The 17,077-nt window shown below is 50.9% G+C and overlaps 1 protein-coding gene across 1 annotated transcript; it reads left to right on the top strand.

The window, feature by feature from the left end:
* Positions 1-13,286: 13,286 nt before the first annotated feature.
* On the top strand, positions 13,287-16,049 carry SP9 (Sp9 transcription factor). Its single transcript, XM_031599418.2, has 2 exons — positions 13,287-13,424; positions 13,949-16,049. Exons 1-2 carry the CDS (start codon positions 13,404-13,406, stop codon positions 15,302-15,304), a joined length of 1,377 nt encoding a protein of 458 aa, XP_031455278.1. The 5' UTR covers positions 13,287-13,403; the 3' UTR covers positions 15,305-16,049.
* Positions 16,050-17,077: the final 1,028 nt, after the last annotated feature.

The following is a 17,077-nucleotide window of genomic DNA, read 5'->3' on the forward strand; positions in this document are numbered from 1 at the left end:
ATAAGGATCATTAAGCCCAAGTCCTGGCTCCACACAGGACCACCCAAAAATCAAACCATATGTCTGAGACCACTGCCCAGACACTTCTTGAACTCTGGCAAGCTCAGTGCCAAGATCACTTTCCCGGAGAGCCTGTTCCAGTGCCCGACCACCCTCTGGTGAAGAAACGTCTTCTAATATCCAACCTGAATCTTTCTTGTCACTACTTCTTTTATTTTTTCTGCTCGTGATCCAATTACTGTGTATGTGCTCTATGTTCAGTCACAACATGACTGAAAAATTCTTGAATCAACTTGAAAATAATAAGAACACATAGTATTTGGAAGGCGTGAAGAAAAGTAAAACTTTTTGGTTTTTGAATCCCCAAAGGATGCCGATAACTCCTCCTTAAAATTTTCGGCCTTAAACACATTTATAAAGATGTCTGGGTACAGCTCTGACAGGGATGAGGAAGCTGTATAATGCCAAAGCTGCAGCCCTACAATGTAAACCAGAGTATACATAAATCATGCCAAGAGGATTGTAGTGATCCCCTACTTTGGGACACACTTCTGAAACTGTGAGCTGCTCAGCAGAGGACTCCGCAAAATGTTTAAATGTGGGGAGAATCACAAATACCAGCATCTCCAGAGTACAAACACGACCTGTTTTCTTTTGTATTTGCTAACAAAACAAGACATATCCAGGGTGACAAACATACAAATCACTAAACCTGAACTTGCCTGGGCCCAGCTCTGTGAATCATACACCCTAAGAAGGGTTTGACTGGGAAGCCTTGCCAGTTCGGTCGATGAGCCATCAGATGAAAAAATGATGTTCCAGTGTCTTTCAGACGAGCCTGCTTGGAGTGCAGAACGAGGAGCTGGAACGAGGCCATCTCAGGCTTTGATCCTCCTTCCTATACCTGATCTGCCCACATGCTCAAGTAAAAAGTTCTCTGTGCAACTTAAATACTGCATCTGAAATAAAATGTCCTGATTTCAAAAGCTCTAAATACTATTTCTTGTGGATATTCACTAAAATCAACTGTGATTAAGAAGCTTGAGACTCAAGCTGAGATTAAAAATAGTAATTTGAAGAATCAAAACACAAAGAAGTCACGTTTCTGCTCATAAAATATTCTATGAAATTCTTCATATCATTATCTCTGTGATGGGGTGAATGACCCTTGAAAAGGAAGTTCTGTTACTAGCTCTGAAGTTAGACTCCAGTCAGTAGATAATAATTCCCTTACATATCAAGACATTTGCTTACAAGGCCTTTATTTATCACGTACCTTTTGTTTTCACTTCACCCAGTTTCAACTCTTCTGAAAGAGACTAAATGGAGACTATTTTAAATTTTGTTACCAACAACTGCAAATCCTCACAATTCTGTAATACCAGACCAGGAATACTCACAATTAAACAATTTGCAAATGTGGGCTAGATATAATCAGTGCAGCTAGATAAATGAGCTCTTTTCTTTGCATTTTTGCTATGTTGATCTGAAGACAGAATCGCTTTAACATCGATGTCCAGTTTAGACTGTACAGCACAGCTGAAAGTACATTCATGTTTTACCCAGTATGCCTTTTGCTAGATCTCCCATCACTAACACAGAACTGCATTTGGAAGGGTTTCCTTTAAATTGGTAGATCAAAAGCAAAAATGCTCACAAAGGCAGGTTATGAGTCCTCTCAGTTGTATGTATCTCTGCAGCTGTATATTATTTCCAACTGTTGCAAATGAAAACAAACAAATAAATACTTAACTAAGTAAATAGGAAATTGGTAAGAATAACAGGTACACCTCATCTACCGACAGCGTTACATCTGGGCAATAACAGCATTACAGCAGCATGCTAAGCGACCGCTTGCATATTCACAGTGTGAATGTATTCCCAGTAAATAGCTATTTCATTTACATCTTGTTTCTATCGTAGAGAAAAAATATTTGGGGGAAAAAAAAATGCTTTCACCTTTTTCCTTTTCCCTTTGGCTTGACCCAAAATAGAAATCAAATGTCTGAGTTTTTCTGTTCTGGTGGTTAAAAGATATATCTGCAAATAAGGCCATATATACAATGCCAGAGCTCGATAGCTTTCATTCTTTTCTTTTAATAAAATAAATACTTGCATGCAAACTTCTAATCCTAGAGCTAATAGAAAAAGCTAATCTGTGATTACTATGGGAGTAGATGTGATCCTATCCCAATAGTAATTAGGGTGTAAGGGAGGTGGGATTCTCAAAAAAACCCTTAAGTGCAGACCAGCTCAGTATTTCTTCATGTCAGCAAAAGCCCTTTCATTGCAAAGACATCAAGCACAGCAGTATTTTACTGCCTACAGACAGAGTAAGCCTTCTTTTGGCCACATAAAGCTTCTTTTGTCAGTTAAGTTTCAATGCTGAAGACTGTCAAACTGTAGGCACTTCTCAGTTCTGAGGCCCCATGACCAATGTCCATGTGAGCGCTGCTCTCCATGATGCTATATCCAACTAGTTTCCCCAGGTTTTGGTAGCATCATTCCCACAGCACTGTACTGGGGCACCGGGCTGATCCCCCCAAACTGCTGTGTGTGGGGTACACAGACTGGCCACAGGCAGGCTCTGCACACTCACAACATGTGGATTCCTGCAGAACGAAGCAATGCTGAAGGAGCATTCTTGCAGCCACAGCATCAGAGGAAAGCAGAGACAACAGTTGAACAGATTTCTACAGGAGAGTTTAACTGACTTAGTAAAACACTTTTCCTGTGGCTCAGATACTGATGGTGTGCTTCCATTCCTGCCCTCCTAGCCATGTGGAACACATACTCTTCTGCCACATGTTAGATTTCATACTTCATATTATTTAAATACCACAGCACTGTGTGTTATTAATCAAAATCTAAATATTTTGGAGCTGTTTGTTAAACAGTTTTCTAGCATCAAAACCTTACAAAATCACACTCTGAGACACGCAGCTGCCTTGAAGCTCTTCAGGGAGAACTTCAAAGAGTAACCCCTCCGCAGAGGTCACCTCACCAGAGTCAGCCCTATAAACACAACGGAACATTTTTTTGTTTTAAAAGTTAGCAAGAACAAAATGCTACGTAATTGTTTTAAATTGTCAGACTATTTAAAAAGTCACGTTAAGATAGTCAAGTTCTATGACAAGACTTGTCTTATAACTTTTGACATGCATAAGCTATAAAGCATGTCTATTATTAATTTCAGAAATCGTTTTGGATACCTACACTGAATTAAACTGTCACATTTGAAGTAATTATTAAGCAAGATTATAGGCCCTGCTCTGGAGTTCAAATAGTGCCCATTTTGAATGTTCCCTGGGTAGTTAAGAGCAACCTACAATGACTTTGTCACACTGGACCATGGTATGAAAGCTCTTTTTGTTTCAAGTTTGTCTTCTCAACCCCCTTTGCAGCAGGGCGGTGCAAAAGAGATGGTTGCTGTTGGTGCATTTAATACATCTCACTAACATTTTTTCACGCGGACACGCAAACAACAGGGGGTGTAAGAAAGGAGTATGTAGTACCTCTCTCTCAATTTTCAAACTGCAGATGTGCTGTCTTCGTGAAACGATGTCAGACTGAACAACCCGGCTGCAGCAAAGGAAATCTAACGGCAGCGGTGGGGATGGACATCATTCACATCACCCATCATACCATCATATTGCAGGAGCCTGCAGCACCGCTGCAGCCTTTTTGTATGTAGGATCAAGGAGGGTTCTCTCAGCCCGTTACAGCTCTGCTGCTGAACCAAAAAGAGACCCTTGAGCAGACACGCCAACGCCAGACCTGCTGCTCTCTTACAAGTGGAAATATATCAGTGTGGGTATGTGCTTTTAAATACTTCAGAATGTAGGGGAAATTAATTCAGTTACAGAAATATTTTCAGCTACATATTAGGGGAAAAAAAATTGTCAACTACAAAGGAAGAAATCACCATCCTCTCTGAATTTTCACAATAGACCTCCAGGATCTGTGATGTTGTTTTAAAGACTGCTGCTTCCAGGCGACCTGGAATGAGAGGTACCTTCACAAACCACACAGAAGACGTGCCCTCAAAGCAGGAGTGTAACTGAAGCCTTGTGACCAGATAACCAAGTACCAACATCAGTGACACTTGTGCAAACCTAGAATACTCTCTCCAGAATTTAATTTAAACCCTTCTTGTGAATGCAGATTTCTGGAAGTGAGCATGGAAATCAATACACGATTTAGCAATACTTTTCACTTTTACGGATTTAAAGACATCTTTTTTGGCTAGTGCAAAGAAACCACGGTCACATGTGCACACACGTGGATGTACACCCTTGCACACCTCTCCGAGCAAAGCAGCATGCTGGTAACAGATGGCCAGTACAACACAATAGATAGTTCAGCACAGAAATAACACAGAGTACATTTCTCTAATTCTCTGATTAATTTTAGATAATACATTAAAGTAATTCACAGAATCTTTTCTAATTCTATGATGACGGCCTGAAAAACAAAACAGTTTGCAAGAAAACATGGGTCTGGTTGATTACTAAAGGACCCTCACAAAAATAATTAATTTTGACACTTGATCTACTGAATATTTAATATTGTTGAAAATGAAGGACATGCAATACAGAAACTAAATAAGGATGTCTATTTTGACTTCTACAGATCTTGTTGTGAGGTTATATGCTTTGAATATAGAAGAAATGTAACAAGAAAAGATTGTGGACACACAGCATTTGAAGAGCTGGTACCTCAGTTTCCCTCTCTGGAAACATAGAAAGTATTAAACCCATTATACAGAGGGGCAGCTCAATCTGACAAACTGATGGGCAATTAAAATGTTTCCAGAAAGAAGATGATGTTAGTAGACAAATTATTAAATATAATATTCTGAACACATTTGTTACTGTCATATGTGAGGATAGCCTGGAAAAGTGCTTAGTTCTTAGTCACGCAAATTACTTGAATCCAAAATAAAACTGTCAGCACTCTGGGGCAGCATCAGTATTTAAAGAGACTCCTTTCTTCTTGGTTGTTTTTTTTTTTTTTCCCCAACTGTTTTACAATGACTTTTCTTTGGCTGTGCCAAACTACTTTCATCTACAACATTTACCTGAAGAGTTTAGCAAAATCGATACTATAGAATGGGGAAAAAATACTGGCCTTCTAAGGAATTTGTATCTCTTACCTCCATTCCTCCTCCACCTCCTTTTTTTGCTAGGTATATATGTGTTCCTAACAGGCCAAAATCTAACTCTTGGTATTTGGCACACTGTCACTACTTTAAAGCAGAATCTTCACAGTTTGGCCCGACCCAGTTTTAATTGTATGGAAGAAATTCTCCCAACAGGTACCAAATGCCTTGTCTCGTGGCAAATGATTGTCTCTGAATCCCATCCTTACTGATATTTGCTCTTTGAGGATGGGAAAAAAAAAAAACAACATGTTTTATAAAGCTCAGATTGGCCTTACCAAACAAAACATCTGCTAGACTGGTGAGTGACTCGTGACAGCAAGAGACATCAGCACTGACATGAAGTCACTGCAATTAATGGAAGTTATTATGGAAGAATTCTGGCAAGAATATATATATATATATATATATTTTTTTTTTTTTTTTTTCAAACAGAAAAAAAAAATTAAAAGAAGAATATGTTATGTCGTTATGGCAACAGCTATTTGAAAAATACTGTAACAAAAGGCAATTGAGTATCAAACTACCAAGCTGCTAGTTTGACTATTTAGTTTTCCTCTCAAGCAGCTAATTTGTAGAAATCCCCTCCCTCTTCCTTTTGCAGCCACAAGTGTGTGTGCACAGGTAAGAGCCCATCTGTAAACAGTTTGTGTCTGCAGCATTTCAGTCCTGGAGCTGCACAACTCCAGGTTTGCCACATTTCTATATTGGACTAGAAGAACATCCAGCATTAAATGGGCTGAGTGCCTCACTAACGTAGCAATAAAACCACATTTTGTAGCATTTCCAGCCTGTGTTTTTGGCACACAGCAGTATTCTGGGACTCCTGCTACTTTGCAGGACCCTGCTGGTCTCCCTGCAGGTGCCGCATCTCCTCACTTCCATGCCCCCTGGAAACCAGCATCTCCTCAGCTGCTGGCAAAACTGGGACCCAAAGCACCCAGTGGCTTTGCTAAATTTCCTCCACACTGCATAATAAAGTTACACACCGTAAGTACCGCATAGGTATTGTGAACATCATGCTTCTTAACACAGAGGTGAGAACTTGCTTTTCACTTCACTGCTTTCAGCCATTCTGAAGTGCTCAACATCCCACCTTTGCACTGACTCCCATTCTAATGAGATTAGGCAAGACGTTTTATCTAACAGGATTACAAACCACGGGGCAGGACAATAAAGATGTTGGCTTCCAACCGTTCTGCTGTAACTGAGAATTTTGGAGATGCATCATTTTTGAAATAGACAACTGTTTGTTAGCATCAACACTGAAAAACAATCACGTTCATGTGCAATAAGAGCCCTGAGAAATATTAAAATTAGCAAAAAAACCCACAACTTATTTTGTGACTGTTTCCTGCAACCATTCAGACTCAGAAATAATGCACTATACAGCTCCTACTGACACATACATCTCTATGGGACTGAGTTTGGAAACGGAACGCATTTTCAAACCCACCCAAACATCCCTTGAGTATATCAGACATTCCAGTCAAAGTGATTCTTTAATGTGGGACCTACTTACCACATTTGTTTTACATTAGAAGATGCTGTATAGGTTGTTTACATTTGGAAAAGTCAGTGGAGAGAAATTTCTGTAAGTGTTCTGAGAGAAAGATTGCACCGTTACTGTAGCAATGACAATTATGGACAGACACAAGTAATAGCTGTTTCGAAAATGTTAGGAGCATTACTGTGGATAATAGACATCCTTTTCTTATCATTGCCCTTACCAGAGTTTCATTTCCATTGGTGCTGTCTCCCTAGATTGCTTAAGACAGCCGTAGTCTACTCATGTATGTTTTGGTAACAAAAAGTTGACTGCCAGGCCGTCCCAGACAGAGTTCATCTGTACAAAGGTCTGAAGCTGTGAGGGAATACCTAAAATGTCAGACATGTCCAATCACTGGTGCTGCAGCAAATTATCGCCTCTTCCAGGTCAGAAAGGCCAAAATAATTTCCAGCTCTATTTTTCTAAAAGCCATTTTCATTTAATCTGTTCTTTACAAATGGTAAATTTAATGAGAACTTCAGGAATAACTCAAACTAAAATTAAGAAAACCCTTGATATATATGTATTCAATCCAAATGTATTTCAGTAAGCAACAACCTGGCCACTATTGAAATACTTCTCAAGGACTATTGAAATAATAGGCATGTTCGCAAAGGAAACCTGCTTTCTTTTAAAGTGACTGTATGCATTATTTCAGCTTCTTCTGATAATAGCGCATTTAATGCCAAGGCCAAGATGCAATCAATCTTTTTTGCTGGAAGAAAGTGTTGTATGGTACCTGCAGGCTTATGTTCACCTGGCGGCTCCAATCTGTGCAGCGCCCCAGGTCCGGCCTCGCCATTCTGCTCCTGTCTGCTCGGGGCTGCCAGCACAGGAGGTGGGAGTGGGGCAAGGGGACTCTGCAGCTCTGGCTCTGAAGAGACGCTGAGCTGTGCTGGACTGAATGGCTGATGTCCTCCACAATTACACACACACTGTATCCTTCACAGTTGGCTTAAGTGGCTTAGGACTGCATTTGTGTTCCCCTCTCTACTGATTAAAAGCAGCACCTTATTTGCCTTGACAATAAGTGTGGAGATCTGTAAAAGTTCACTTGATCACTGTAAGTAGACCAATAACTGAAGGACAACGCAACCCAGGTGGAAAGAAAGTGCCTGAAGTAGCACGTGAGGAAACATAAGCTGCTTTTTCACAATAAATGTGTAGGGTAAGGCTGACAGAAAGCACTCTGAGTAAGCAGAGATTGAAGGAGAAGAAGGCCAGAGCCTCTCGTGAGAAGGCTGGCACAGCGATGCTCCTGGACAAGGGGCAAACACAACTGGAGAAGGAAAAAGGCTTAAAAGCACAACAACTAACGGGACATGAATCTCTGTAAGTGGCCTCCACATCTCCCACTCTTCTTTCACAACTTCTCTGCAAGAGCTGTAAGGCAGGCAGGACACACCGTTGGCTCTGTGTTCTGCTGCTGATGGTGCAGGCTCTAGAAGAAAGACAAGAAGTGGATTCTACGTGACAGACTCAGCAGAGACACCCCCTCTCTTAATACAGCATCTTTTATAGAGAAGCGGGAGGAGGGTTTGCATTCCATCTTGTCCGGTTTACACGGTAGATGCCGCAGTTTGCTAATCCCTTTTTATCAAGAAAAGCAGCAGCTGATGACTAGATTAGGCAGTGAATAGTGTCAGCGCTGTAAGAACAACTTGGAAATCAGACTGTGAAGCGGCTGTACCTTGTGCTGTGCAACAAAAGGGTCATAGCCCTCGACAGGATTGGACACCCTTTCCTTGATTCTTTTCTTTGTCCCAATATTGATGTGGTGTGTCTACCTCCTGGCAGCAAGTGACATGTTAAAACAGTGATTTCCAATGAATGTGTAGCAATTTCTGGAGTCCAGAACATAGAAAACAATAGTGCAGATGGTTACTGAAGCACCAATAGTATCTGGGATTTTAAATGAATAATGTTCACTTGTGGGATAGCTCAGAAGAGATTTCCACCTGAAGAAAGCCTGTCAGTGTCCTTTTGTCCAGATAAGCAGCACTGCAGTTGTGCAGGTGCCACCTGAGTGCAGCTGTACAGGCCAATTCAGTGAGTTCGTATGGCACATTCCCTCAGGAGCCTGAGTTCACAGGCAGGGACTCACCCAGCCCTTGGGTCTACGGAGAACAGTCACGTTGCAGCACAAAGAAGCAGGGCGAAAAAGTTTAGCGAGAAGTAAGGAAAAGGGCAGAAACAGTTCAGCCCTGCACTAATGGCAAGGCACGGTCCCACTGTTTCTAATGGGAGCTGCACACCCCAGCACCCCTCACTCCGAGAGGCCTTCCCCGGCTGCGGCTCGCTGCCTCCTGGCAGGTGGCACAGACAGCCACAAGGCCCACAGACACTCCAGTGATGCCATTTGAGGTCAGGGTCTCTGGGCACTGAGGAGGCCACGCCGCTCCCTTCGCTACTCGCCTGGTGTGCCCCTGCTTAGCCCTGAGCTTTGTCAAACAAATGGGTAATGCGCTGCTTTCCTCCCTGCATCACAGACCAGGGCTTACTTGGACAGCAGCAGGAACGCCCTTACTGCCTTCATTCCCTCGGTTATAAGATGAATTCATCTCTCAGGAAAACAGCCACCTCCCCGGGCCAGAACCCTCGAGCCGCAGCCCCTAGCTGAGAACACGTTGTGGGCACCTCGCAGGCTGGAGATGCTGAGGTTGTCCCTGTGCGCACAAGTTTTCTAAACAAATCGCTTTTGTTGCTCAAAGCAGTGATAAATGGACACGCAGGGCCAGGTTGGTCGCCAGAGCAGTACAATGGATGCAAAACGGCTTTTTTCTCTGCCATATAAATCACTCACATTGTTTAAGGTACATTGATCAATTTAATGGCTTGTAATAGGCTCCTAATTGCCACTAGGAAAGTACCGCAAGCTCGCATCTTGAACGTGAAATGGTTCGTGAGCAGCGCTGGATTCACGTAAAGTTGCAGCGCAGTAATTGCGGCCGGGAGGGAGCACAACGAGCGGCGTCCTCGGCCGCATCCCAGGGCAGGGGCGGGAGAGCGAGGAGCCGCGCAGGGGGACCCGTCCCCAGCAGCCATTCATTAGCGGGCGAAGCCAGCGCCGGGATTTATTGGTCATCGCGGACCGAGGAGAACTTTGCAGCGTCAATCATCCTGTCTGTTACGTGCCCACATATCTCTATCTGCAGATAGACAGCTTGCTTAATCACCACCAACACACTGAGTCACGCCTTGCTAAAAACGCCGCGGAAGAAAGCCGGGACGGCGTGAGGAGTGGGAGGGCGGCGGGGACGCGGCAGGGGCCGCACCGCGGGGCGGGTGCCCGTAGCGCCGTGACCCAGCGGCGCAGCCCGCGGCGGGCGGCCCGAGGGGCGCGCTCCCGAGGCGCGCTCCCGGCGTGCAGGGCTCGCCCAGCAGCGGCCGCAGAGCCCTCGGAGCCGCTGCGGCGGGCGCGGGGGAAAAGGCGGTTCTGCGCTCCGGGAGCGGTTTAGAAACGCGTTCATTAAGAGGACGCTCCGCGAGCGCTGGCGCCGGCTGCGTTTCAAACCTGCCGCAGCCTGAGCCCGTCGCGTCTAACAGACTTATCGCAACGGCACCGCGAAGCGTGAGGAGCGGGAGAGAGAATCCGCGCTGCGCACCCCGTGCGGCGCTCCTCAGACTTCCCCAGCAAGGCGGAAAACAAACCCGTGATGCCGCTGAATAATCTCCCAGTAATTGTAGTAATTAAAACCATCCCACAGTCTGCAGTCACCTTCCCTCCCCTGACACAGCCTTCCCTTCAATTGTCACCGCGTCTCGGCGGAGACGAACGGAGCGGGAGAGGAACGGGAGAGGCTTCGCACGCACGGCCCAAACGCGCCGAGCGGAGCGGCACGGGGTGGGCGGGCGTGGCGGCGGCAGCGCTCGGAGCGCGGGAGCACGCGGGGCTGCGGGCGGCGGTGCGAGGCAGGGAGGTGCGGGAGGTGCGGAGGCAGGGAGGTGCGGGAGGCGCGGGCCCGGCCCCGAGCGGCGGTGCGGGAGGCAGAGCGGTGCGGGAGGCCCGTCCTGGGCTGCATAACGAACAGCGCTGACAGCTCGGGCAGGGATCGCGGCGGTGCCTTAATTTTCATTTAATTTCCGTGATCTATTCGATCCCGGCGCCCTTTCCCTTTTCATTAGCTAGCAAAGATTTCTTTCTATCTTAAGCCGCTCTTTATCTTTACACGCAAATGAAAAACTCAACGGCGGAAAGAATGCGGTGGGCTCAACAGGCGCCGGGTCTGTATTTCAGCACCATCCCTACATCCTTCTATCTCCGCTCTGACACATCGTGGGGCAGCCTCTCCCGAGCCCAAGTTATTCATTTGAGGCCGGGTCCCCCCGCGCGTGGCTCTGACAATGAGCGGCGGTGCCCGGCTCAAGGAATGCGGAGTGTCATTGAGGCAGAGGGAGAGAGGGAGGAGAAGAGGTGCTTAAAAAAAAGAAGAAGAAGAAAAAAAAAAAAAAAAAAAAAAAGGCAGGACTCAATTATGTGCCTGAGCTATGAGCACTTCGCCTTCCCCCTGCCCACGTCCCGCCGCCCGGCACAGGTTACGCCGCTCCCTTCCACTTGGGAGGGCTCAGCCCTCGCCCGGTCGCAGCACCCCCGTGCGAAGCCGCGGTCCCCTCCCGGGCACCCGTACGGCCGCATCGCGCCCAGCCGCAGGGAAATCGATGTCTTTCGAACTATTTGGCAACCCTTTCCCGGCGCTGCGTTTTGAGCCGCCGCATCTGACGCTCTCCGATGTGAGCCCCCAGCCTTCCAATCAGCGCTAATGAACGAATTGTTCCCGGCCTCAGCCCGGCGCCCGGAACCCGAGCGAGGAGGCGAGGCAGCGGGCAGCGCCGGGCCGAGGAGGGCACGGCCGTGTTCGGTGGGAGCTGCTCCATCAGCGTGCACGGCCAGGGCTTTGCTTTGGTCGTCGCTTTCTTCTTCTCCTTCTTCTTCTTTATTTTTCTTTAACATTTATGTTGATTTAAACATATTTATGATGTAAATATATTCCGAAATGAAAACGTCACGGATCAATTGTGAAGGACCCGGATACATAATTTTAAAAAATCAGTTTCAGTTTATATGAGGTTCTCACCCCACTTTCGCTTCTTAGTCAGATTTGTTTATGCAGAATCGACATTTAATAGTGCTAATTGCACTCCAGTTAAATTGCCCTGATTGCAGAAAGGGAAGCAATTTTCGTGCTCTCCGTCTGGGTTTGGAAGAAATTGTTTTATATTCACCTCTTTATAAAGAAGTGGAGATAAGGCACGGAGCCTTCGCGCAAATTGCACTTAGGGGCTGACTGGCAGCATTCAGGCGCTATAATAGAGCATTATTTGGCCGTTTTGAATAATGTAAAGCGTTTGCTGAAAGCCATTCTCCTGAAAATTGCTTTAACTTTTAAAAGGGTGATGATTCACTCTGAACCGGGCCTTTGTTACGTTGTCATTATCCCCCCAAATGTTTTAACAGTCGGCTCGACACTCGAGCATAACACGCCGATCTTTGTTTAAAAACTCCATTTTTGGAGCACGGCACAAAACCCGTCGGAGCTCACTTGACCCCCGAAAGCTTTGAGCGGCGCTCCCCGTTCCCAGTCCCTCCGTCCCGGCCGGGCGCGGACGCGCCCGCGGATGCCTTCAGTGCGGGCCGGCAGCGCAGCGCGGCCCCGCTCCTCGGGCGGGCACCTGTTGGCCGCCCCCGGGGCCGCCCCCCCCCGTCCGCGCCCCGCCGCGACCCCGGGCTGAGCCCCGCCACGGCCGGAGGGCGGCCTCGGGCGCCGGAAGCAAAGCGTCCCGGGGAGCCCTCGGTGCGGCGTGCGGCGCGGCCGCGGGGCTCGGCGAGGCACGGAAAGGAAGCGATCAAAACCAAGTAGAGAAAAGCGAAGCGCCTCGATCGCCCGCGTTCTCCAACTTGCCCCCGGAGCACCTGCTCCGGGGCTTGGCGCGAGGGCGGAATCGAGGAGACGATTAGGGGCCGTCACGCGGGGACGCGGCCCGCAGGACGTCCCGCAGCTCCGCCGTAACGCGCGGCGCCGGGGCTGCCGGTACCCGCGGCGGCCGAGCTCCGCGGGGCTCACAGCGGGGCCGCCCGCCGGAGCGCCGAGCCGGGAGCGCCGCGGGAAAGCGGCGCCCGCCCGGGGTTCGCGGGGCTGACACAACGGAGGGGCCTCCCTCGCTCCTCTCGCACGGAAAGGAACGAACGCGCCGCGCCCGCGGCCGCCTCTCGCGCTCGCCAAAGCGGACAAACTGAGGCGATCCCGCGCAACGTCACCGAGCGCCGTCCCGCCGCCCGCACCGACGCGGGCCCCGTCGCGCGAAGCCACGCGGCCGCGCTGCGCCGGTTCCGCGCCCGGCCCCGCAAGCGCCGCCGCCGGCCGCGTCCCGGGGAGGGCAGCGCGGCGCTAATTGCGGAGCGGCCCCGCGGCCCGGCGCGCAGCGCTCTCCGCGCGCTCTGACTGGCACGCGCCCCGCGCCCCGGCGCCGGCACCTCCGCGCGCCTGATTGGCTGCGGGGCCGCTCCGGCCCGCTCCGCCCGCGCCCTCATTGGGCGAGCGCGGCAGCCAGCGGTACTTCAAAGCGGGCGCGCCCCGCACTTAGGCAGAGTTTAGCCCCGCCGAGCCGGAGTGTCCTTGGCGCTGCCGGGGCGGCGCGGGCGCGCACCGAACCCCGTCCCCTCCCGTTCCGCCGCAGCCCGCCCAGGGACGTGCTATGGCTACGTCGATCCTCGGGGTAAGTCGGGGCCGCGCGTTTCCTCGCGGCCGCCGCCTCCGGAAACCTCTCCGGCGCCGCGGCCGCCGTCGTGCGGGGCCGCGAGCGCGAGGCGGCCGCCGGGTCGCCGTCGGGGTCGCTCCGGCCGAAGGCGCGCGGGGCCGGACGGAAGCCGCGGCGCTTCCTCGCTTTACCTCTATGAATTGTAACGTCACCGACCGAGCCGAGACGCGTTTCGCCCCGTTTCGGACCGTTTTTGCCCCGCTCGACTCGGCGCCGGTCCCGCGTCCCTGCCCCGCGCCGCGCTCCCCGCTCCTTCCTGCCGCGGCGTTTCCGCTCGACGCCGGGCGCTGCCCCGCCGTACCGCCTCCGGTCCCGTCCCGCCGCGGGGACTCCCGGCGGGCGCCCGACGTGCGCCGGCTCGGCCGGGCCGCGGCCTCCGGGGGCGCGACGGCGAAGCGAGGCGGGGAGGGCGCCCGCTCCCCGCTCCCGGTCGGCGGCCGGGCGCGGGAGCGAGGCTGACGGCGGCTTTGTGTCTGTCCTAGGAGGAGCCGCGGTTCGGAACGACCCCCCTGGCCATGCTGGCCGCCACCTGCAACAAGATCGGCAACACCAGCCCGCTGACCACGCTGCCCGAGTCCAGCGCCTTCGCCAAGGGGGGCTTCCACCCCTGGAAACGCTCGGCGTCCAGCTGCAACCTGGGCTCCGGCCTGTCGGGCTTCGCGGTGGCCACGAGCAGGGGCTCCGGCGGACTGGGCGGCGGCACGGGCGCGGCCAACAGCGCCTTCTGCCTGGCCTCCACCTCGCCCACCTCGTCGGCCTTCAGCAGCGACTACGGCGGGCTCTTCTCCAACTCGGCGGCGGCGGCGGCGGGCGTGTCCCCGCAGGAGCCGGCCGGGCAGTCGGCCTTCATCTCCAAGGTGCACGGCGCGGCGGCCGACGGGCTGTACCCGCGGGTGGGCATGGCGCATCCCTACGAATCCTGGTACAAGTCGGGCTTCCACTCCACGCTGTCGGCCGGCGAGGTGGCCAACGGCGCGGCCTCGCCGTGGTGGGACGTGCACGCCAACCCGGGCTCGTGGCTGGAGGTGCAGAACCCGGCGGGGGGGCTGCAGGGCTCGCTGCACTCGGGCGCCCCCCAGGCCTCGCTGCACTCCCAGCTGGGCACCTACAACCCCGACTTCAGCTCGCTCACCCACTCCGCCTTCAGCTCCACCGGCCTGGGCTCCACGGCCGCCTCGCACCTGCTCTCCACCGGCCAGCACCTGCTCGCTCAGGAGGGCTTCAAGCCCGTGCTGCCCTCCTACACGGACTCCAGCGCGGCGGTGGCGGCGGCCAGCGCCATGATCTCGGGGGCGGCCGCGGCGGCGGCGGGGGGCGGCTCGGCGCGCTCTGCCCGCCGCTATTCGGGCCGCGCCACCTGCGACTGCCCCAACTGCCAGGAGGCCGAGCGGCTGGGGCCGGCGGGGGCCAGCCTGCGGCGCAAGGGGCTGCACAGCTGCCACATCCCGGGCTGCGGCAAGGTGTACGGCAAGACGTCGCACCTGAAGGCGCACCTGCGCTGGCACACGGGCGAGCGGCCCTTCGTCTGCAACTGGCTCTTCTGCGGGAAGCGCTTCACCCGCTCCGACGAGCTGCAGCGGCACCTGCGGACTCACACGGGCGAGAAGCGCTTCGCCTGCCCCGTCTGCAACAAGCGCTTCATGCGCAGCGACCACCTGAGCAAACACATCAAAACGCACAACGGGGGCGGCGGGGGCAAAAAGGGCAGCGACAGCGACACGGACGCCAGCAACCTGGAGACGCCGCGCTCCGAGTCCCCCGACCTCCTCCTGCACGACGGGGCGGCCGCCGCCCGCGGCCCGGGCAAGGAACCCCCGGGCGGCCCCGGCGACTCCTAGGGATCGCCGCCCGCAGCGCGGCCCGGCCCGGCCCGGGAGGGACGGCGGCCACCCGACCCCCCGCCCCGAGGGACGCTTCTGCGATTTTTCGTTTTTCTTTTTTTTTCGTTTTTTCTTCCCCCCGTTTCCTTTTTCTCTTCTTTCTGTTGAAAGGAAAGCATCCTGAGAGGCTGAAGGTGAGAAACTAAGGCGGCAGGCCGAGACGGTTCCTCTGTATCTCATAACCATCTGTATAAATAGGGGTCGGAGACGAAACAAAACCCAACCCGAGTGTGGTCGCTTATTTTTCCTGTAAATGTGGATCTGATAGGGGGGTCGGGGGTTTCCTTTTTATTTTATCGGTGAATTCCTGAAATTCAGGGAGGTTTTGGGGCTTCGGTTACTTTTTTTTTTTTAATAATTATTTTATTTTAAATTTCTGATGCACTTTGTGGAAGTCAGTATATATGTAAAAGATATTTAAAACGTTGAGTTAACATTTCACTCAAACACACGTAAGTTAAGGTCGCTTAAAGAAATTAAATGCGTTTATCTGTATGGAAAAAAAAAAAAAATCTCGACATATTTTCATTTTGGTATTATTAAAGGACTCGCAACCATCCGCTCGCGGCTCTGTCCTTATTGGTAGCCGGGGCGGCCCCGGGCTCGCTCAGGGCTGCGGGGCTGGGATGGCGGCCGGGGCCCGGCTGCGGGCTGCTGGGGAGAGCCGCCGTGCGGAGCGGGAGGGCGGAGAGCCGGGCCGCTGCTCGGGCCGTTAGTGCGGGGGGATCTCGGGGGAATAAAGCGCTCGAGTCAATACTCCGGAAAAGGCATTTCATGCCTAAATGAAAATCTTGTTAAATGTTATTAATTTTGACTTAGAGCGCGCAGCAGCCCCCTGTGCCTTGTATTCCCTTATTAGGGATTCATGTCTTATCAAATATCTAATTAATCTCCCAGACATCATTTGTTCTGGCCAACTTTATCTCCGCCGGTCCGCGGGGAAAAGCCGGGATACGCTCGGTGACAAAGCTCCCTTGAAGCTCCTTTTAATTGTCCAAATTAACTGCGCCGAATTTGCATGTCAAACGGTAAAGGGCAACCTGAGATAAAATGTAAACGTTTTAAAAGCCCCAAACCGAGCACTCGATTTGATAACGAGGCTTTTTAATGTCCGGGAAGACAACTGCTCCTTTCCTTTTCAAAGCCGGTCGATCTATGCAAATAGCGAATTGGAAATGCTTATGTCCCCATGCAGTCAAATGGTCCTTGCGCGGTATTTGAATATCAGTGGCTCTGCTATTGAAAAGGTTCAAGGATGCTCTCTGACTTCTTTGTGATTACTCAGTGCAGCGTCTTATGCCGAAGAAAAAAAACTCGGGAATAATTAAAGGCCGGGCTAAGGCCTGGGAACACATTTGGGACGGGAATCTCATTTAGGCAGCCTCTTTCAAAATAAGGCACAGTTAAATTGACCAGAAGGCAATTATTGAAATGAAAATTATTTTCACTCCCTTTGTCTCCTGACCACCAACCTAACAGCCACGGTATTTATTTATTTTTTTTTTTAAAGGCAAATTGTTAAATGAGATAATTGCGTTATTAAAAAAGAAAGAAAAAGAGAGGAGAGACAAAAAAAGAGAGGAAAAAAAAAAAGTTAATTTAGCCCGTCCGCTACAGATCGGAGGGACACCAATATTTTAATCCGCCATAAAATAGGGAGCGCTAACAACACGGGGAAACGGTTTCTGCTGTCGGCCACCAACACGTCGCCCCAAAGAGAACACAGCGGCG

The sequence above is a fragment of the Phasianus colchicus genome, chromosome 7, assembly GCF_987193195.1.
Source record: "Phasianus colchicus chromosome 7, bPhaCol1.hap1.1, whole genome shotgun sequence".
Lineage (NCBI taxonomy): Eukaryota > Metazoa > Chordata > Aves > Galliformes > Phasianidae > Phasianus > Phasianus colchicus.